The sequence below is a fragment of the Pagrus pagrus genome (genome assembly GCF_965226575.1).
Source record: "Pagrus pagrus genome assembly, chromosome: 2".
Lineage (NCBI taxonomy): Eukaryota > Metazoa > Chordata > Actinopteri > Spariformes > Sparidae > Pagrus > Pagrus pagrus.
Genome location: NC_140186.1, coordinates 1651244 through 1674432, shown reverse-complemented (window position 1 = coordinate 1674432; position 23189 = coordinate 1651244). Strand labels below are relative to the sequence as shown.

The 23189-nt window shown below is 43.4% G+C and overlaps 1 protein-coding gene across 1 annotated transcript; it reads left to right on the top strand.

Moving 5' to 3' along the window:
- The first annotated feature begins 2661 nt into the window (after positions 1 to 2661).
- LOC311265558 (protein NLRC3-like) lies at positions 2662 to 14292 on the top strand. The gene is made up of 9 exons (XM_084367345.1): positions 2662 to 2685; positions 3117 to 3230; positions 7034 to 7100; positions 7183 to 7411; positions 7489 to 9283; positions 9664 to 9837; positions 11433 to 11606; positions 12987 to 13033; positions 13268 to 14292. The coding sequence occupies exons 2-9, from the start codon at positions 3163 to 3165 to the stop codon at positions 13813 to 13815; spliced, it is 3102 nt and encodes a 1033-aa protein (XP_084223471.1). The 5' UTR covers positions 2662 to 2685; positions 3117 to 3162; the 3' UTR covers positions 13816 to 14292.
- The last annotated feature ends 8897 nt before the right edge of the window (positions 14293 to 23189 follow it).

Below are 23189 nucleotides of genomic sequence, written 5' to 3'. Positions count from 1 at the left end.
TCAGCCTCTAGAAAAGAAAGGAGACAAGACAAATGAACAAAACACCTTATTGCAATGACTTCATGCTGAAACACTAAATTCTGGTTAGCAGAAAAATGGGCCTCCTGCCCGTGGTGAATGACCGACCACTTAAAGTGTAACATAACAGCAAAACAACAAAAGAAATGAGATAAAGTTAACAGACTAAACTACACAAAACAGTCTGCACTTCTTACAGGATTTAAACCGGTGTTGTGTGTGACGACCATTTGTGATAAGAGCAGGGACACTGGAGACAGGAGCAGAGGCGGTGGGCGGGGATAGACAGTATTTTGGCCGCCAAAATGTCACCAGTGCTTTGCAGGAACGAAGTGTGAGTTCGATGTTCATGGAAAGAAGGCGAGAACCTGCACGATTGGGGCGGAGTGGATCATGTTTGAATAGATCTGCTCTGTTACAGAAGGTGGAGAGATTGTCCCTGTTGTTGGAGGAACGTCTCAGTGTCAGCAGTCACAGGCTCTGCTGTATGAAGTCATCACCAGCTCACTGAACATCTGAATCACTACCTGGTCACCAGTAATACAGTGTGGTGAGGTGACTGCAGGCTGATCTCACTGTCAGTCAGTTCAACACATCAGTGTCTGTTCACACTGAAGTCATGAACATGTTGCTTTACTGAGACCGTTTTATTCTGCAGCTGTTACAATCACAGCAGGAAGTAGAAATCATGTCTCTGCCTCAGGGGACAGTTGGACTCTGATACTGGACATGTTGTTTGGACACTGAAATGATTTTATGAAGCCTGTTTATGGTTTTTATTGAGGTCTCTGTTGGACAAACAGGTCTGAAGGTCAGCTGATAGCTTTGATGTGAAGTTATTAACGATAATAATATTTTATACACAGAACAGTTCAGTGGAGAAACACTCTGAGACACAAAGACTTTGGCAGAGAGCTGAACTGTGATGGTATAAAGAGACGTCGGGGTTAAAGGCATCATCTGATCAGCTGCTAATAAAAGAGTGAAGGCTGAACTTTGACCTGTGCAGCAGCTTCACTCTGGTTTATAGTGTTTAATGCTGCTGGGAGGAGTTTGTGTTGAAGGCGCTGGTCACACTGAGATCAATCTAATCCTCTTCTTCTACACACACCTGATCAGGACACAAGTGAGCTGCTGGACTGACGGACACTCGTGGAAATAAGTCGAGTGAGTGAAACTCTGCTTTTCTGTTGGTGAACATGTTCCTGTGTGACATCATCATTTATTTGAGGTTTGACAGACTGTGTCAGACAGTTTGAAGGTGTCCTTTAATGCAGTCATCAGTTCAAACACAAGTTTAATGAGTGAACTTCCTCCTCTGAAGGTCAGAGACGTCTGTGTGAGCAGGAAGAGAGAAGCTGATGAGTGTAAAAGTCCTGTTGTAGATCATGTTTGAGTTCAGATGAATGTTTGACTGAATGATGACAGTGTGATGAAGGCAGGCCGGACTCATCCTCTGGCACACCGGCCATTTTCCCAGCAGCTCTGTAGTGACTGTAGATGACTGAGGACATCTAGTGGACTGACAGCAGAACTACACCAGCTGCTCTGTGATTGGCTTCCTGGCTGCAGCTTCCACTCAATTGATTCTTCCTGATGGATCAATAAGAAGCTTCTTCTCTCTCAGTTCAGGATCCTGCTGACCATCATCTTCATTATCAACTGAGTTTCATCAGTTTTTCTAACAATCCATCAGCTGTTTAGACTCGACTGTTAATAAGTCTGACATCCAGCAGCACAAAGGTTTAAATTATAAAGACAGTGAAGAAGTTTGAAGCTCACGTTTGTTATTTTTGCAGGAAAAATGAGTGTAAATGATTCAAACTGCTGTCCTGTAATGATCTGTCAATCAGCTGATCAATGAATGGACTGACAGTTTGAGCTCTGCTCCAGTGTTTCCTACAGTTGAAGGTAGAAAGTCTCTGTGACTTGATGTGGACGTGAATTCAGCAGCTTCTGCTGAGCTGAAATCTTCATTTTGGCTTGTTGAAGCGTCTTCACTGCTCTTTGTGGTCTCTGTGGTCAGAAACAAAATGTTGAGCTGCTTTTACTTTAAACTTCATTCTAAACTGTCAGATTTGTGTTTTGATCATTTGGTGTCAGAAAGCTTCATTAGTTTCCTCCAGTCAGACTCTGTATGTTTGTCATGTGACTGAGAGGAATGCTGATAAATCATGTGTGACAGCATGTTGTTGTGTTTGTGTGAAGGTGTGGGCTCTGCTATGAATCAGTGTGAGGAGACAGAGGAGGGAGTCCCTCCCTCTAAAACCACTCTGTGTGGGGAACATGACCGCCAGACCGAAGCTCAGAGGTGAGATGAGGATCTCTAACTGTCCATGACTCTTCTCCATGTCACAGCTCAGCACTCAAATCACTCCACCATCATGATGTTTTACACTAACAGACTGTAAAGTTGTTGTTTGGTTCATTGGTTTGTCTGTCTGTTTCTATCAGGGTTCAGCAGCAGAGACCAGACTCTCCTGCACCCAGTGGAGTGTCCATGAAGAGTGACCGGTCCATGGATTGGCCTATTTTCTTCAAGGATGGAGACCACTCTGCTGAAGAAAGGTAAGAATGTGAACCAGAAGAGTTTGTGATTTAGCTCCAGAAAATAGTAAACATGGAGATTCGTTGGGTGTTTAAAGTAAAACGTCCTTCAGAGACTCAGTAAGTCAACATAGTCCCAGCCAGCAGGAACGTTCCTGTAACATTTCATCATGTTCTCTACATGTTCTAACAATGTTATTGTTGGAGGAACGTTTCATCTCTAACATTCAGACAACGTTTTACTGATGTTTATCATTTCAAAGACGTCTCCTGTAATGTTGTCCACCTCCTCTTATCTCCTCATGTCACATTTTAAAAAGGGTTGTAGCTTCAAACTGAAGGAATGATCAGCAACATGACACGATTACTAGAACCAGTTTATCTGACTTATAGTATGAACTTTGGTTATTGTCCCAAACTGGATCATCAAACTCTGATGGTTTTTCTGGACTTCTTCTCTTTAAATCAACTTTAGATTTTGATACATTTGAACATTAATTTGTGGTTGAAGGTTTGAGAGGTGCGTTGGTTTGTCTGTCTGTTTCTATCAGGGTTCAGCAGCAGAGACCAGACTCTCCTGCACCCAGCAGAGTGTCCATGAAGAGTGACCGGTCCATGGATTGGCCTATTTTCTTCAAGGATGGAGACCACTCTGCTGAAGAAAGGTAAGAATGTGAACCAGAAGAGTTTGTCGTTCTGCAGCTCTCCTTCTATCAAGTCCGGACATAAAATGATCTGTCAGCTGGTCTCAACTTTCACACTCCACTGATTTAATGTTTAGACAACTGAGCTTTCAGAGTCTCTATGACGGTGCGGCTTCTCATGTCCTTTAGCTCATCCACTTCAATGAACTTTGAGTAGTAATCCACGAGCAGAATGTACTGTTTTCCATCAAACTCAAACAGATCTGATGCCACCTCTTCAAATGGCAGCTCTGGCGTTTCTGTCAGTTTGAGGGGACGTCTGGGCAGTTTGTTTTGAAAGTCAACACACTTGCTGCAATTTCTGACCGCCTCCTCAATTTCTGCACTCATGTCTGGCCAGTAAAGCACTTCACGTGCTCGCTGTTTGCTTTTCACCATCCCCAGATGAGACTGGTGAATGAGTTTCAGCATGTGCTCTCGCATGCTGGGGGAACCACAATGCGTAATCCTTTGTAAATGAGTCCATCAGACAAAGCAAGTTGACTTCTTGAGTCCCAGTATGGCTGTACAAGCACTGGTGCATCTCGTCTACATTCAGGCCAGCCACTTGAATTGTCTGCAGGACACAGCTTAGCTCCTCTTGTGTGCGCTCCTTCAGTTCATGTGTATTTCTGGTCGCTGACTGAGACAAAGCTGAGCATGGAGACACGTTCTAGTCCATCGATCTCTGGCGTGCACTCTGAAAGCTGTGCTCTGGACAGCGTGTCGGGCAGCTCCATGTCTTTTCCTCTCCTGTACTTAACTGTCAGGTCGTACCACTGCAGGCGAAGACGCATTCTCTGGATGCGCAGTGGAGTGGACAGCAGTGATTTTTTGTAGATGTCTTCGAGAGGTTTGTGGTCTTTGAACACTGTGACATGCGTGCCAAATATGTAGTTGTGAAACGTTGCACAGGCGTGGACAATAGAGAGCATCTCTTTTTCAATTTGCGCATAGCGCGTTTCTGCTTCAGTCAGTGATCTGGACGAGAAGGCTATGGGCTGCCCATTCTGCAGGACAACAGCTCCTAATCCATTACTGCTGGCATCACAGAATATTTCCACAGGTTTCGCGGGGTCGAAGAACTGCAGCACTGATGGACACGTGCACAACTCCTTGAGTCTGAGCTTTCTTCTGCAGTGGTTGCCACGCAAACTTCACATCACTCTCTAGAAGTTGACTTAATGGAGCGTCCACTTCACTGAGGTTCGGTATGAACTTTGAGAGGTAGGTGACGAAGCCCAGAAAATGGCGAACACTGTCTTTGTCAGTTGGTTGTGACATGTGCTGCACTGCTGTGATTTTAGCTGGGTCTGGCTTGAGCCCATCAGCAGTTATCAGATGACCCACATATGGCACCGTTGGTTGGCAGATGTGGCACTTGTTGAAGTTAGCCTGATGTTGTAGCTCGTTGCTCTCTCAACTACTTTGTGCAATAATGCGTCATGCTCCTCCACTGAGGGGGCTAGTCACGAGGATGTCATCCATGACACTTATGCTCCAGCATCTCATCAATGATGCGTTGAAAGATTTCAGGGGCGCATTTCAGTCCAAATGGGAGCCTCAGCCATCGGTACCTCCCGATTGGTGTGTTGAAGGTCGTGAGGAGGGATGAAGCCTCATCCAGTTTTATCTGTAGAAATACTGATTTGGCATCCAGAACTGAAAACACTTCAGCACCAGGAATTGTTGACACAACCTCTTCTATGGCGCGCATCGGATGGTGCTCTCTCTTTATGACCTGATTTAAGTCACTTGGATCAATGCAGATTCTTATCTTGCCATTACGTACTACAGCCACCATTGAACTCACCCACTCAGTAGGTTGGCCAACTTTTGTAATGTAGGTAATGTAGCTGTCTTCCACCATCTCATGCAGCTTCTCCATAATCTTTGCTTTAAGTGCGGCGGGTTGACGGCGGACAGGATGGACCACACCCCTGGCGTCCGGATCGATCTTGATGGTGTATGTACATGGCAAGGTTCCAATGGTGCGTGTCAGCTCTGGAAACTCATTCAGACCCTTTGATATGCTCTGTGTTGGAGTAAAGGCATTAGTGCTGTACCTTTTGTCTCTTTCAACAGTCTTTTACACTGAGTGAAGATGAGCAATCAGGCCCATTGCTGCAGTGTGATGTTCAGTATCTGCTCCTCTGAAGAATCCAGGTCTGGTTCAATATCCACTGTGCTGACAGCCCGCTTGCGACATACAGCTACCCAGTGATTCGGTTTGTGGCAGTATGAACACACTGATCCCTTTGCTGGGCATTTCCCTTTGCTCCATTTATGCTCTGGATCTTTCCCACAGCTTGTGCAGCTCTTCTGCCTGTTATTTGTACCTGAAAGGTGTTGCATGTTTGGGTTTCACAGTCACTACAGACACCTTTGCTTCTTCTTCTCTGACAATTTTCATTTGTTTTTGTGACATTTCAAACTGCTGGGAAATTTCAATAGCTTTCGGCAGCGTCAGCTCCTCGCCTCTATCCAGCAGCCTTTCTTGCACTCTTTTTGATCTCACACCCTGCATCAATTAACATATCATCCGGATCTGGATATTCACAGTCCATCAGGATGAGTCTCAAATCCTTCAGAAAGTTGTCAAAACCTTCAGCCTGACCTTGTTTCCTCTGCTCGAAGTGATGTCTTGCAATCCAGCACTTTAGAGGGATCCTCATTTTCACCCACAGCCCAGGTGAATGTCTTGTACACTTCCCTGCCCTGCTCTCTGAGCCACGTACCTAGCCAACCGGCTTGTTGTTAGCTGTTAGCTCCGAGAGCGGACGAACGTGACATGACTTTGGAATCTTTCAAACTCTTGGTATAAGTCGGCAGTCGATCCTCGGGTGCTCAAACTGTGAGGACACCATCACCGATGCTTATTTTCTGCACTTCAGACTTCTGACACCATGAAATGTATTGTTGAAAGAACCACACACGAGGAAAGAGCTGAACTGTGACCTTTACTTTCATGTCGCGAAGATTTGTACAGCAGCCCGCTAGGACATACACGAGTCATGACATCACACAGCTACAGCAGGCGCAGTTATCAACACTGGTGCTTACAGCACCAACACAATATGTTACATAGTATTCAAGACTTTCCAGAAATCAACAGTTAATACATCAAGCGATCAAAGTGATCAAATGAGAGCAAATGATTTTCCTCCAGATTTGATATCAATTGTTCAAATCATTTGTGGACTAAAGATGCTGATCTCTCTCTGGTTCCTCCTGGGACTCAGTACTCTGACTGGAGGAGGTGTGAATCAGTGCAGATGGACCATGACAACATATTGTGTTGTTGCCCATAGATTCAGTCTGTTGGGAGGAAGTTGGATGGTTAATGTCCAGAGTCCTGGGTTTAGTGTTAATGTTTGATGGTTCACGCCAACTGCACTAGTGTAGCCTTTCATTGTGACCAGTCTCAGGAACAGCTGTGCAGTAATCATGCTGTTTAATCAGCGTCTGTTATACCACAGCTGTCAGGTGGATAGATTGACAAAGGAGAAGAGCTCACTAACACAGTTTTAACTAATTTGTGCTTAAAAAGTGAGAAACATTTATTTTATGTTCACAGAAGAAGTCTTCAGTCTTTATTACTATATTACACCATGTTATAGGCAGGAAGGTAAATAACAGGGTAGACAACTAGAAACTCAACTGAAGGCTTCATCATTAAAACCAGAAAACTGTTTCTCCATCAAAAGGCCCCAGAAGCAGACAGATGATGTAAAATGTGAAGCTGTTGATGGTTGAAATCATCGTACTTTATGTTCTCTCTGCAGAGTTCAGCAGGTTCTCAGTGGTCAGTCTGTCCAGCAGCATCCAACAGACCTGGACTCCATATTTAAGGTGTGTTAATGTCCAACAACAACTTTACTTCAGCTGCAAATGAAATGTCTCATTTTACATTTGAAGTTTGACTCTTTTGCAGCATCTTGAGGAGAACGTTGTCACCTTTGTGAAGAACGAGTTGAAGAAGTTCCAGAAGGTTCTGAGTCCAGATTACCCAGAATGCTCAGAGAGGCAGAGTGAGGATGAGGAGGTGTTGGACGGTGAGGAGGAGGAGCAGAGGAGGAGCAGCAGAAAGGCATTTCTGAAGATCACACTGAACTTCCTGAGGAGAATGAAGCAGGAGGAGCTGGCTGACTGTCTGCAGAGCAGTAAGAGGATTTTCCTCAATAAACTGTTTTCTTCTTCACACTAACATCCACTCACTGATGTGTTGTGTTTCATTCAGGAACTGTTGCTGCAGTTTGTGGACGTCAGCTCAAATGTAACCTTCAGAAGAAGTTCCAGTGTGTGTTTGAGGGGATCACTAAAGCAGGAAACCCAACCCTTCTGAATCAGATCTACACAGAGCTCTACAACACAGAGGGAGGGACTGCAGAGGTCAATGATGAACATGAGGTCAGACAGATTGAAGCAGCATCCAGGAAACCAGACAGACCAGAAACAACAGTCAGACAAGAAGACATCTTTAAAGCCTCACCTGGAAGAGATGAACCAATCAGAAGAGTGATGACAAAGGGAGTGGCTGGCATCGGGAAAACAGTCTTAACACAGAAGTTCACTCTGGACTGGGCTGAAGACAAAGCCAACCAGGACATACAGTTCACATTTCCATTCACTTTCAGAGAGCTGAATGTGCTGAAAGAGAAAAAGTTCAGCTTGGTGGAGCTTGTTCATCACTTCTTCACTGAAACCAAAGAAATCTGCAGCTTTGAAGAGTTCCAGGTTGTGTTCATCTTTGACGGTCTGGATGAGTGTCGACCTCCTCTGGACTTCCACAACACTGAGATCCTGACTGATGTTACAGAGTCCACCTCAGTGGATGTGCTGCTGACAAATCTCATCAGGGGAAAACTGCTTCCCTCTGCTCGCCTCTGGATAACCACACGACCTGCAGCAGCCAATCAGATCCCTCCTGAGTGTGTTGACATGGTGACAGAGGTCAGAGGGTTCACTGACCCACAGAAGGAGGAGTACTTCAGGAAGAGATTCAGAGATGAGGAGCAGGCCAGCAGAATCATCTCCCACATCAAGACATCACGAAGCCTCCACATCATGTGCCACATCCCAGTCTTCTGCTGGATCACTGCTACAGTTCTGGAGGATGTGTTGAAGATCAGAGAGGGAGGAGAGCTGCCCAAGACCCTGACTGAGATGTACATCCACTTCCTGGTGGTTCAGTCCAAAGTGAAGAAGGTCAAGTATGATGGAGGAGCAGAGACAGATCCACACTGGACTCCAGAGAGCAGGAAGATGATCGAGTCTCTGGGAAAACTGGCTTTTGAGCAGCTGCAGAAAGGAAACCTGATCTTCTATGAATCAGACCTGACAGAGTGTGGCATCGACATCAGAGCAGCCTCAGTGTACTCAGGAGTGTTCACACAGATCTTTAAAGAGGAGAGTGGACTGTACCAGGACAAGGTGTTCTGCTTCGTCCATCTGAGTGTTCAGGAGTTTCTGGCTGCTCTTCATGTCCATCTGACGTTCATCAACTCTGGAGTCAATCTGCTGGCAGAAGGAAAACAAACCTCCCGGTGGTCTAAACTATTCAGAGACAAACCTGAACCAACACATCTCTACCAGAGTGCTGTGGACGAGGCCTTACAGAGTCCAAATGGACACCTGGACTTGTTCCTCCGCTTCCTCCTGGGTCTTTCACTGCAGACCAATCAGACTCTCCTACGAGGTCTGATGACACACACAGGAAGTATTTCACAGACCAATCAGAAAACAGTGAAGTACATCAAGAAGAAGATCAGTGAGAATCTGTCTCCAGAGAGAAGCATCAATCTGTTCCACTGTCTGAATGAACTGAATGATGGTTCTCTAGTGGAGGAGATCCAACAGTACCTGAGATCAGGAGGTCTCTCCACAGATAAACTGTCTCCTGCTCAGTGGTCAGCTCTGGTCTTCATCTTACTGTCATCAGAAGATCTGGACGTGTTTGACCTGAAGAAATACTGTGCTTCAGAGGAGGCTCTTCTGAGGCTGCTGCCAGTGGTCAAAGCCTCCAACAAAGCTCTGTAAGTGAACAGATACTGTATCACACATGTAGGGTTTTTCTCCACTAATGAATCTCCTAATATCAAATATCAATCAAATAAGAGTCCAAAGATTCAGTCATCAGTTGATCAGTTGAAAAACATGCACATTGTTCCTTTAGTTTGATTGTTCCTCTACAGATTAATGCATCCATGAAATAGACGAAAACTGTCTCTTTGTAGTTCATGTCAGGCTCAATCCAGAGATATGAGTATAATTTAGGACATTTTATTAATTGTTGACAGATCCCAGTAATATACTTGAGACTATAAAGACCCAGTCCATAGAAATGTGATGTGTTTTATATTGTATAAGACAGAAACAGTATCAGTGTTTGTCTTTGTCACTAACTCTCCTTCAGGCTGAGTGGCTGTAATCTGTCAGAGAGAAGCTGTGAAGCTCTGTCCTCAGTTCTCAGCTCCCAGTCCTCTAGTCTGAGAGAGCTGGACCTGAGTAACAACGACCTGCAGGATTCAGGAGTGAAGCAGCTGTCTGTTGCACTGAAGAGTCCACACTGTAAACTGGAGACTCTCAGGTCAGGATTCATACCCTATTTAAGAGATAACCCTTTGAATGTTGCTTTACGTACATGTTAAAGTCTATTTTAACAGCTCTATTGTGAAGCAAAGCTAGAGGTGGGTTATCAACCATTTTAGATCGTGATTCCACAATCTGCTCTTCAGGTGAACCGTAGAGGTTGTTGTATTTAGTGTCCTCGTACTTCCATTTCCAAACTTCACAGAACCTCATTTACTATCAGATCAGCAATATATGAAAAAATCAATAGAGTGATGCAGCCAACATGATGAATATGCTGATTGGAAGAATCCCTTCTCATGGCTCCTGATGATGTATATTTGTAGCTAACTGAAGTAAGCATGGCCCTGGTTCTGTCTGTGGGATTATTGAACTGTATTCTGGATTATTACAGAAAATAATCTGAAGGTTCTGATCCGTCCAGGTTCTGTTCATCAGATAATCTCCACAGATGACCTCGACTCTGTGATGTTTGAAGCGTAAATTAAATGTGTAGCAGTCAAAAGCTAATGCTAGGCTACAAACAGACGACATCACGGTCACATGACTTAAACGTCACCACCACTAAGCTTCTTACCGCACAATTACTATCCAGGTTTCTATAAACTGATCAATGTACAAGTTGTAAAGTCAGAGTGAGAATAGTGTGAAACTAAAGTGGGCCTGTAAAGACGGACTAGTGAGTAGATGAGTCTCCGTGATCGCTGTGAGGGTGTTTAATGTCCCCGACAACCTCTGTAGCAGAGGCGATTGCTCTAAGACTGCAAGGGAAGCTCAGCTTCCCCTAAAATGTCACCCAAAAAAAAAAAAAAAAAGTGGTGAAATATGTACTGCTGTGTACATTTCATTGACTAAATACGCGCTAGAAAGCCTTCATCTTTTGTTCGGAGACTTTACCGATCCCCAGCGATTGTGTCTTTGTTAAAAACGACTAGCGTTGTGTTTGGCGACTCTGTTCTGTCACGCTGCGGTTTCTTTCCCCAACGAGCAGCGGCAGCTGCGGAGCTTCTCCCCCCGTCACGATCACTCACACTTCACAGTAGCCTAAAAATGAGCTTCCCCTCCTTGAAAGACCATCAGCTGCCACTGCTCTGTAGTCTCATTTAGACACTTGTTAGCAACCGCTAACCGTTTCTGACACATGAAGAGCTTTATAATTAAAGTGTGGGATATTTAATGATGGAGTTTATGTTGTAGAACAAAACGTGTAAATGTCTTCAGCCTGTGGTAACCACACACCTTATTTCACACATTTAACTGAAAACACATTCAACAAACTCAGACTTTGAGTCAAGGGGACAGGACATGCTAACATGCTAACTGATTTCTTTGTTTTTGGACTATAAATTACACCACTCTATAGCTAGCACCATGGTAGATGAGGAGCTTGTGCCATACAAGAACTATCTTTAATCAAATACTGTGTTTTAATGACAAAAATAGAGAAATTCATGAACTATTTCAACTACAGAGCATTTTAAAATTAATGAATAAGGTCACAATTTAGATTGTGGATCAGCTGTGTGTGTGTGTGTGTGTCTGTCTGTGTGTGTGTGTGTGTGTGTGTGTGTGTGTGTGCGTGTGTGTCTCCAGGCTGTCAGGCTGTCTGATCACAGAGGAAGGCTGTACTTCTCTGGCCTCAGCTCTGAGATCCAACCCCTCCCATCTGAGAGAGCTGGACCTGAGCTACAATCATCCAGGAGACTCAGGAGTGAAGCTGCTGTCGGCTGGACTCGAGGATCCAGACTGGAGACTGGACACTCTCAGGTATGAACAGACAACAAGAGCTCTTGACAATCTGTCTGGTCGTCCTTTGTCTCAATTAATGTCTGTTTTGTTATTAAAATCATTAAATGAAAAAAAATTGGCTTCTTTTAATTATCAATATTTGTTAAAAGTGTTTAAAAATGGACATTTGGACACCAGTTAAACAGAAGAGAAAATACCAACAGACCACATCCAAAATTCCTTCATTATTTACGTGGTTACTGGATGTTGATAACACGTCATCACTTCGTGGGGTGGAATTGAGTGTGTTCGTGTCTTACCCCGATCTTAGCAGGTTTGAGTAGGATTTTAGATCAGTGGAAAAGGGTAATAACAGTAAAATGATATAAAAATTCTGCTGCATTGACCGCATATGTCTTAAGAAACATATTTTAGTTATACTGTTTCAATGTAATATGAGAAAGTGTCTTACCAGGCCGCCATGTACCAAAACAGAGAACAGAGTAGCTCAGATCTCAACACACACACAGAGGAGTGTCACGTCATTCTCTGTTCAGGACGCCATTACTGAACTATATATTTACATCACTATTAGCTGTTTGCTGCTAAACTAAAACATCCCCCCACTATATATATATATATATAAACAACCCAAATAATAAGAGTTTAGTTATATTATGCAACAAGGACTCTGACTGCATCCATGTAGTTGTGGACTATTTATCTAAATATGTACCAGTAAATATGAATATCAGAAAATGGATCTGCTCCCTTCCTGTAGCTAATTCAAGACATGGTGCAAGTTAGAAAGGAGATGATGCAAACATTTACAAAACCGCTCACACAATTACCAGAGTTGTAAGTAGAGCGACATTATAAAAAGCACTGCCCCCTACAGGACAGACAGAAAAGACTCCACCAGTGATGATATCTGAACCTGAATGTTTAAAACCAGCGTGTTGTCGTCAGTGATTTGAAGCTTTCTCATATTTAACTGTGAGATAACAGGATTATAAAGTTCAGTGTAGAAATGAGACTGTTCAGTTTTACGTGGAGAGGTTTTAACAGCCTGTCAGTATTAACGTTGAGGACGTCTCGTTTGTTTTGTTTTAAAAGTCGAGGTTCAAAGTTCAGTCGTAGTTTTATTTTATGTTTCATATATTTTCCACTGCGGTCGATTCTGTCACTTCACATTATTAAATGTCAGGAAAATTAATTGATTCAATGATTATTCAGTCGAACAGCTTTTTATTATTTAGTTGTTGTTTGTGAATATTTGATGTAAAGTCTGAGTGTGTGTATGAAGTGTGTTTTATAAATGCAGCTGTTTTGTCTTCATGGTGATCTGAGTGAAGCTTTATGAAGATCATTGATGAAGAAGCTTCTGAAGGTTCATCCTGACTTTGTTTCTTCCTCCAGGGTGGAACATGGTGGAGAGCAGAGGCTGAAACCTGGTCTGAGGAAGTGTAAGTGTGTGTTCACTTTGACTGATGAAAACAAGGCAGCACATGTTAAAGTAGTTTAAATCTAAAGCTTGTGTATCTGCATTCAACTGTCAGTTTGAAAGAAGATCCAAAAAGATGAGTCATTGTGAAGTTTTGATCTAATTAACAGTCAGTCTGTTAATAAAGCAACAAATAAACCATCAGCTGTGTTAGATGATAAACTGCTGCTGTATTGTGTCTTGTTCTCTCCATCAGATGTCTGTGAACTCACAGTGGACACAAACACAGTAAACAGACTCCTCAAACTGTCTGACAACAACAGGAAGGTGACACATGTGAGAGAGGAGCAGCCATATCCTGATCATCCAGAGAGGTTTGACTGGCGTCAACTGCTGTGTAGAACTGGTCTGACTGGTCGCTGTTACTGGGAGGTCGAGTGGAGAGGAAGGGTTAATATATCAGTGAGTTACAGAGGAATCAGCAGGAGAGGAGACAGTGCTGACTGTTTGTTTGGACAGAATAATCAGTCCTGGAGTCTGGAGTGCTCTGATGGTCGTTACTCTGTCTGGCACAATAGGAGAAGTACAGACCTCCTCTCCTCCTCCCCCTCCTCCTCCTCCTCCTCCTCCTCTGTCTCTAACAGAGTAGCAGTGTATGTGGACTGTCCTGCTGGCACTCTGTCCTTCTACAGAGTCTCTGACACACTGATCCACCTCCACACCTTCAACACCACATTCACTCAACCTCTTTATCCTGGGTTTATGTTCTGGTTCGGGTCATCTGGTTCCTCAGTGTCTCTGTAGGAGGGACACACACACACACACACACACACACACACACACACACACACACACACACACACACGGTGTAGTTGTGTTGTCTCTTCTTGGTCAGTGCACTGCACATCAGTGGTTTTAAATCTCACACACTTTAAATCTTTATCACTATGAATCCATATTATTGACAGTGAATAATAAGAATGATTATATTTCATGATATTGATTGAATCATATTGACACCTCACATCCTCTCACAAACTTTAATTTCAGGCTTCAACTCCTTGAATTTTGTACATTTTGGCTCTTTCTAGTCTCGTCTCTGTCACATAAAAAATGTTTTTTCCTTCATTAACTGATCGATAACTTGTATTTCTTTGTTCATTAATACTTTGTGTTTTACTGTTTTCTTACTGAATTGTCGTCATGCAGCCTCCAGCTAGTGTGTTGCTGCTGTACGTTTGATGAGCGTCTGTTCTTAAATAAAGAGACACGTGATGATATACAACATATTCCTTTATTGTTGTTACTGATAAATCTGTCACTCTCCCATTCTGAAAACAATGAAACCTGCCTGTACTTCACGTACACACAGGTTAGCTCTATAATCTCTCTTTAATAGTTTCACTGTACACATTAAAGACAACAATAATTTACAGTCGAGGTTCAGCTCTGCTTTTGGCCACCGAAGACGACAAAATATAACTCTGAAGACAGTTTGACTGACAGTTCAGCTGCCTACATCACTACTGGCTAGTGTTACTGCTGATGTAGTGTGAGTGACGCCCGACGGTCGACTATAATCAGTGTCAAGGTTTGAAAAATCAACGTGTTAAATGAGCTCAGATCATTGGCACACATACTGAGTGTATTGCTCTGACATAAAGGAGACGGATGTGAATGGAGTCTGGTGTTATTCCACTTCACTGATCCTGGTTCAGTTCTTGTCGGGTTATTGAATGAGAATAAAAATCTGAGCAAAAACAGTTTTATTTATTTTCTTGACTTTGATCAACGGCTGCCGAACAGACGTGTTGTGAGCTGCAGCGCTGGGATCAACGAGCTCGACGTGGATCCAGACTCCATCAGAGTCCTCACAGACCCAACGATCCTGCTTCCCTTTAATGTTCCTCAGTTAGTTTGGTGAGAACTTTAAAGTGACTCAGATGTTCGACCCAAACAGTCACAATCTTTGTCAAACAGTTTCAGTACCTCCGCTTCTGTTTTCACTGATGTCCGGTTGTTTCTCGGTTGGTTTGTCAGCAGGATCACACAGATTTCATCAACACTTGATGAATCTCGGCCGAGAACAGACCACGTTAACTTTTGGTGCTGATCCAGATAACTTTCTTCACGGTCTATTTTGATACGTGATGAGGCGTGACTGAATTAAAGAGGACTGTTGGGCCTTGGCGGAGGTATGCACTCTACTGAGAGTTAATCTAGTTCTATAGTTTCTTGATGCCCGAAGAGGTGAAACTTTGTATTTCACATCATGAAAGCAAAGATTAGAGAAAAGTACGTTGTTTTTGTGTAAACGGAAACACGACTGAGTTTGTCGAGTTCCTTTCAACCAATCAGAGAAGCAGAACATTTAAAACAGACGAATGTAGGTTTCATTCCCGGCCCAGTTTTTACAGACTGCAGCTGAATCTGGTTCTGTTGGTTGAAAGATTCAACACGTTCACAGTAAATCAGCTCGATCCGTCTGAACGTGGTTCTGAGAACATCGAGTCATCTCAGCAGAGTGAAGATAAAATGGCACTTCAAGAAAACGATGATAAAAGATCCTGATCGCAGTAAAGTTACTGAACAAGGTTGATAAATCTCAGAAACACAAAGGGAATCGGTTCTGTGGACACGTCAGCTGCTCAGTGAGGACGATCCTGATCCGACTCCGGTTGTTTTATTCGAGGATCTGAAGGAAACGCTGGTTACAGAAATTTAAACCAGCCGGGTGTGTGTTCAACGGTTAAACTAATGAGAAACTCTCGGCCATGTAGTAAAGGAACAGTTCACCCCAAAGATAAACATTTCTGTGCAAACAACCAGACTCCATTTATCTTCTACATCATTTTACAGGGAAGCTGAATTTAAACTGCAGCCGCTAACGCGCTGCGAGTCGCACGGATAATGTTCAGTATCACAGCTCACCTACGAGCTGGTTAATGATTCGTGGACTTTCACTTTGTGGTAGTTTTCCCTTAATTACACCAGGTTTATAAATAGATCTGCTTTAATACTTAAAAACTGTACACATCTCTGTTCACCTTTAAAAAGCTCCCACAGTTTCCCCTCAGAGGAACACGGCTGCGTGTTGGAGACGAGAGTTTGGTAAGAAGCAGAAACAAAGTGTTATGTAGTGCTGAGAGGTAAAGTCATGTACATGTACGTCTAACAACACCAGCAGAAACCCAACGGAAAGAAAACTTCACTTTTCAAGTAAAACAGAGAATAAGTTTACAAAAAATATCTACCTGTATCTTACAAGTCTGTCACCAAACACAAAGAGTTGTTTAAAAAACTAGTAATCGCTCCAAATAATAATAATAATAATTACACAAAATACAATATTTTCAGGCATTCAGCATATAAAGCATGTACAAATCTGGAGGGGAGCTCGTGTGCAGTTCGGGAGCTAAACAAGTGTTATTTTTACAACAAAACGAGCTAATTAGCATTAGCAACAACAGGGTTTAGTAGGAAGCATCTCGACGTCTCGGGTTGAATGTTTTGGCTTTTAAATTTGGCGTTTTTTTAAAGTAGTAATAAATAATTAATATGACCAAAGTAAAACAAAGGAATGAGAAAAGCTTCACTGCAGGTTTGTTCTCGCTGTAGTTCGTCTGGATATAAATACACAACAAAAAGCAGCAGGGTTTTTCAAATCGAGCCTGGTTGAGTCAGAGGTAGTATCAGAGGTAGACAGGTAGTATCAGAGTCAGAGGTAGTATCAGAGGTAGACAGGTAGTATCAGAGTCAGAGGTAGTATCAGAGGTAGACAGGTAGTATCAGAGTCAGAGGTAGTATCAGAGGTAGTGTCAGAGGTAGTGTCAGAGGTAGAGTCAGAGGTAGAGTCAGAGGTAGTATCAGAGGTAGTGTCAGAGGTAGTATCAGAGGTAGTATCAGAGGTAGAGTCAGAGGTAGTATCAGAGGTAGAGTCAGAGGTAGAGTCAGAGGTAGAGTCAGAGGTAGTATCAGAGGTAGAGTCAGAGGTAGTATCAGAGGTAGTATCAGAGGTAGAGTCAGAGGTAGTATCAGAGGTAGAGTCAGAGGTAGTATCAAAGGTAGAGTCAGAGGTAGAGTCAGAGGTAGTATCAGAGTAGTATCAGAAGTAGAGTCAGAGGTAGTATCAGAGGTAGTATCAGAAGTAGAGTCAGAGGTAGTATCAGAGGTAGTATCAGAGGTAGTATCAGAGGTAGAGTCAGAGGTAGTGTCAGAGGTAGTATCAGAGGTAGTATCAGAGGTAGAGTCAGAGGTTGTATCAAAGGTAGAGTCAGAGGTAGAGTCAGAGGTAGTATCAAGGGTAGTATCAGAGGTAGTGTCAGAGGTAGTGTCAGAGGTAGTATCAGAGGTAGTGTCAGAGGTAGAGTCAGAGGTAGAGTCAGAGGTAGTCTCAGAGGTAGAGTCAGGTAGAGTCAGAGGTAGTGTCAGAGGTAGAGTCAGAGGTAGTGTCAGAGGTAGAGTCAGAGGTAGTGTCAGAGGTAGAGTCAGAGGTAGAGTCAGAGGTAGTATCAAAGGTAGAGTCAGAGGTTGTATCAAAGGTAGAGTCAGAGGTAGAGTCAGAGGTAGTATCAAAGGTAGAGTCAGAGGTTGTATCAAAGGTAGAGTCAGAGGTAGAGTCAGAGGTAGTATCAGAGGTAGTATCAAAGGTAGAGTCAGAGGTTGTATCAAAGGTAGAGTCAGAGGTAGAGTCAGAGGTAGTATCAAAGGTAGTATCAGAGGTAGAGTCAGAGGTAGTGTCAGAGGTAGAGTCAGAGGTAGTCTCAGAGGTAGAGTCAGGTAGAGTCAGAGGTAGTGTCAGAGGTAGAGTCAGAGGTAGTGTCAGAGGTAGAGTCAGAGGTAGTATCAGAGGTAGAGTCAGAGGTAGTATCAGAGGTAGTATCAGAGGTAGAGTCAGAGGTAGTGTCAGAGGTAGAGTCAGATGTAGTGTCAGAGGTAGAGTCAGAGGTAGTGTCAGAGGTAGAGTCAGAGGTAGTATCAGAGGTAGTATCAGAGGTAGAGTCAGAGGTAGTATCAGAGGTAGTATCAGAGGTAGAGTCAGAGGTAGAGTCAGAGGTAGTATCAGAGGTAGTGTCAGAGGTAGTATCAGAGGTAGAGTCAGAGGTAGTGTCAGAGGTAGTATCAGAGGTAGAGTCAGAGGTAGTATCAGAGGTAGTATCAGAGGTAGAGTCAGAGGTAGAGTCAGAGGTAGTATCAGAGGTAGTGTCAGAGGTAGTATCAGAGGTAGAGTCAGAGGTAGTGTCAGAGGTAGTATCAGAGGTAGAGTCAGAGGTAGAGTCAGAGGTAGTATCAGAGGTAGTGTCAGAGGTAGTGTCAGAGGTAGTATCAGAGGTAGAGTCAGAGGTAGAGTCAGAGGTAGTATCAGAGGTAGAGTCAGAGGTAGTATCAGAGGTAGTATCAGAGGTAGTATCAGAGGTAGTATCAGCGGTAGTGTCAGAGGTAGTATCAGAGGTAGAGTCAGAGGTAATATCAGAGGTAGAGTCAGAGGTAGTGTTAGAGGTAGTATCAGAGGTAGTATCAAAGGTAGTATCAGAGATAGTATCAGAGGTAGAGTCAGAGGTAGTATCAGAGGTAGAGTCAGAGGTAGTGTTAGAGGTAGTATCAGAGGTAGTATCAAAGGTAGTATCAGAGATAATATCAGCGGTAGTGTCAGAGGTAGTACCAGAGGTAGAGTCAGAGGTAGAGTCAGTGGTAGTGTCAGAGGTAGTATCAGAGGTAGAGTCAGAGGTAATATCAGAGGTAGAGTCAGAGGTAGTGTTAGAGGTAGTATCAGAGGTAGTATCAAAGGTAGTATCAGAGATAGTATCAGCGGTAGTGTCAGAGGTAGTATCAGGGGTAATATCAGAGGTAGTATCAAAGGTAGTATCAGAGGTAGTATCAGAGGTAGTGTCAGAGGTAGAGTCAGAGGTAGAGTCAGAGGTAGTGTCAGAGGTAGAGTCAGAGGTAGAGTCAGAGGTAGTATCAGAGGTAGAGTCAGAGGTAGTATCAGAGGTAGTATCAGAGGTAGAGTCAGAGGTAGTATCAGAGGTAGAGTCAGAGGTAGAGTCAGAGGTAGTATCAGAGGTAGTGTCAGAGGTAGAGTCAGAGGTAGTATCAGAGGTAGTATCAGAGGTAGAGTCAGAGGTAGTGTCAGAGGTAGAGTCAGAGGTAGAGTCAGAGGTAGTGTCAGAGGTAGAGTCAGAGGTAGAGTCAGAGGTAGAGTCAGAGGCAGTATCAGAGGTAGAGTCAGAGGTAATATCAGAGGTAGTATCAGAGGTAGTGTCAGAGGTAGTATCAGAGGTAGAGTCAGAGGTAGAGTCAGAGGTAGTATCAGAGGTAGAGTCAGAGGTAGTATCAGAGGTAGTATCAGAGGTAGAGTCAGAGGTAGAGTCAGAGGTAGTGTCAGAGATAGTACCGAACCAGTGTGAATGGATAAGCCGGTGGCGTGTAGCAGGGGCGTGTTGGTCTGATGGTGTTCACTGTCTGGTAACTATAGCCTACAAGTCCTTTACTCAACAAAATAAAGGTTTTTGTTGAAAGGCCTCTGTCAGTGACGTCTGAATTATCGAGGAGGTCAGAAAGTATGACCATCTTTACAACTCGTCACAAAGACACAGCCACACCCCCCTAGCGGTTTGGCGGTGGCGTCGACGCAGAAGCATAAACTAGGCTTAAAGGAGAATTCCGGTTATTTGACACCTGGACCTTATTTATAGGTGGGTGTGTGCTGGTATACTCACACAGACGATTGTAGCGCAGCTCGGAGTCCTTCGGAAGTTATTTACATCCAACCGATCGTGACCGCAGCTCACCGGGGCAACGGCAACGGAGCTTTTAAATATGAGTTATCTGCCGCGAAACTCGCTCATTTTACCTACATTTTGTCATAAATGGTCAGTGTTATCATCATGTTAGCTCAGCTAGCTTGTTGTCGTCTTCACCCAAACAAACTTTTGATGACGTCATAGGCATGCGCCGCCAAAACTCAGCTGTTTCACTTTGTTTTCGTCGGCTATTTCTGTGCAACATGGCAGAATATTTATCTGATGTAGAGGTGTCTCTTGAGGTTCTGACGCTGTGGTTGCTTGCCTTTTTTCTTTGGCTTCGTGGGAATAAAGTCCTCCGGAGCGAAGTGAGCACTGCAGACCCGATGACTCGCCCGCTTCAATTCTTCCACTTCAATATTCGTATCCATTTTGAGCGCAACAAGCCAGAGCTTTAGTAACTCCGGGTAGTCCAAAGGAAGCCGGTGGAAGCTGAACTTTGACGAACTAGTCATTTTGTTTGGACAAAGTGGAAATACACAATGGCGAACCATGTTTGTAGCAGTGCAGCCGAGCGTAAAACAGCGTGGACGGCACGGTACAAAGAGTATCAGCTGAGTTTTGGCGGCGCATGCCTATGACGTCATCAAAAGTTTGTTTGGGTGAAGACGACAACAAGCTAGCTGAGCTAACATGATGATAACACTGACCATTTATGACAAAATGTAGGTAAAATGAGCGAGTTTCGCGGCAGATAATTCATATTTAAAAGCTCCGTTGCCGTGGCCCCGGTGAGCTGCGGTCACGATCGGTTGGATGTAAATAACTTCCGAAGGACTCCGAGCTGCGCTACAATCGTCTGTGTGAGTATACCAGCACACACCCACCTATAAATAAGGTCCAGGTGTCAAATAACCGGAATTCTCCTTTAAGGACTAGCTGCTGCGCTCATGTTACCGGCCTCAGGGCTAGGGGTACCTGGGCCAGTATTTATTTTGCCTCACAGCCCTGGATGACTGTGGAGCAGTGAAGAATGAGACAAGTTGTCACTATGCATCCAGCTCAGTCGCCATTTTATTCTGACGTGAAATAACACAATACATTTCACCAAAATTCACGGTATTCAATTTCAGTCATTACTGTCCAGTCATTATGTTCTGTATCAAAAATAATAGAAACAAAATGACATGCCCTTTAACTTCACTTCCTATAGTGCCTTCAATTCTCACTCAAAGATAAAATTATACTCCAGTCAAATAATGCACCTTTCACATTCACAGTATTGTTAACTGTTCCTCTGACTGTCACATAAGTTACTTCAATTACCAGGATGTGAGCATTTCCTGAACTTCTATCTAACTAGACACTTTTACATAACTTCAGTGTCAAAATGTATGAAAGGGTTGACACAAAACAACAAAATTAACAATACAAAAATAATACATATATTTCTCTTCTCTCTAGAAACTAACTTCAGTCTATTTACAGGACCAACATGACCTGATGGCCGCCATTACAAACCTACGACGCCATTAATACTCTTCCGCGGTCATTTCATCCAAAACTTATTGACTCAAAACTAATATTTTCCCTGTCATAAGACACTGGTACTTTCCTGTACTTATTATCTTAAGAAAATTATCGTAACGTCCACAAACAGTCACCTTACGCTGTTACCTCTTAGTCATGGCGAGTTGCACTATGTAAACGATAGGTGTTAGCTTTAAAATGCTACACTCGACAGAAACTACGTCTAACTCGACCATTAACCCTTAATTTCTCACACACATCCAGCCGGATGGTTCATTAACACTTTATGAGTCTGTAAGCACAATATTAGTCAATTTACAGTATATTTTACATACCTGTGGAGCAGTGAAGAATGAGACGAGTTGTCACTATGCATCCAGCTCAGTCGCCATTTTATTCTGGCGTGACCTGACCGATGCGGCTGAGCTGGGTGTTCCCCACTGAACCACGCATTATAGCGACACCTAGTGTCACAAACAAATCATAGCATTTGAATGAAATGAAATGAAATTAGACTGTTTTTATTGTAGTTTTTATTAGAGTCTTTAAAAAAAAGATAAGGGGGGTGTCAACATTTAGTTTGTTTTAAATAGAGGTCACTTTCCAACCCTCTACACTCACAGAAACTCTGTGAAGAAATATGAGTGATTTGCTGAACTTATAATAGAGAAACTACAACAAAAATATTGATCTCATCACGCTAGTATCGATCCATTACCAATAGGCCTACTCACCTTGGTATCGATACTATCGATATTTGGATCGATCCGCCCATCCCTAATAAAGATTAATGTCCCACAAAGCAACGTTACAGGACCAAACAACAGTAAGTAGTAACTGGTCATGTCTTTGGCAACTTATGAGGAAAAAAATACCGCAGTTATACGTGGAGAAGTGTCTGCCCTCCTGTCTGTCTGTCCGACCGACTCTTCACATTTCTGCCCGTAAACAGCGTCTGTCCCCGGCAAAAAAAACTTTAACTCACCGAGTGTTTGTCGCGGTGAAGAAAAACACTGCGACGGTCAGGAGTTATGCTCTGCGGGGTCGAGGTGAAGTCTGAGCAAGTGAGTCTTGAGTCTTTTGCGGAAGATGGCGAGTGACTCTGCTGTCCTGACGTTGGTCGGGAGTTCGTTCCACCACTGGGGCGCCAGAACCAGCACCAGAACTGAGAAGAGTTGCACTGGTTACACACTGGTTCGTCTTTACGCTGGAGCTGCTTGGCTCTGTGTGAACAACGGCGGAGATAATGCGGCGACTCTGTGTGAAAAGGGCTACTGACGCACACCTGACCTGACTGACTGTCAGTGTAAACAGTGTGTTCAAACAGCTGCTACATGTTGGCAGGTGAGACTTCAGCACTTTAGACACAGAAGCAGACAGGCTGGTACAGCCATGCTGCCACAAACTGACACTTTGTACAAGGAAACAAACAACTGACTGTTTTCATTTAATGCTGAATTTACAAGAAGGAGACCATGATTTAGAGTCTGTTGTAGTCGTTTCTCCTCGTGAAACAGCTCTTAAAATAACAACATTTGTTAAGGGAGTCTGGTGATGTTATGGTCACTAGTTCAATGGTTGTGGTGGTGTGTAGCTGATGTTCTTCCTTTGCTTTCCACGGTGAATTCAAAATACAAGAATATAAGAAACAACACAATAATAAGATATAAAGATTATTTTATGAAATAGATTGATAGATACACTGTCAGAAGTACAGTCCATTGCTGATCCCCAAATCTACACTGATGTTCCTGCACAAGTCTTATTATGTGACATCAAGGTAACTATGAGTACCTCTGAGGGACAAAAAGGTAAGTATATGTTTCCAAGCAGTCAGAGGGACATATAGCCTCTGTGTTAAGGTACAATATCAGGGAACTGTGTGTTGAGCCAAATGCAAACAAA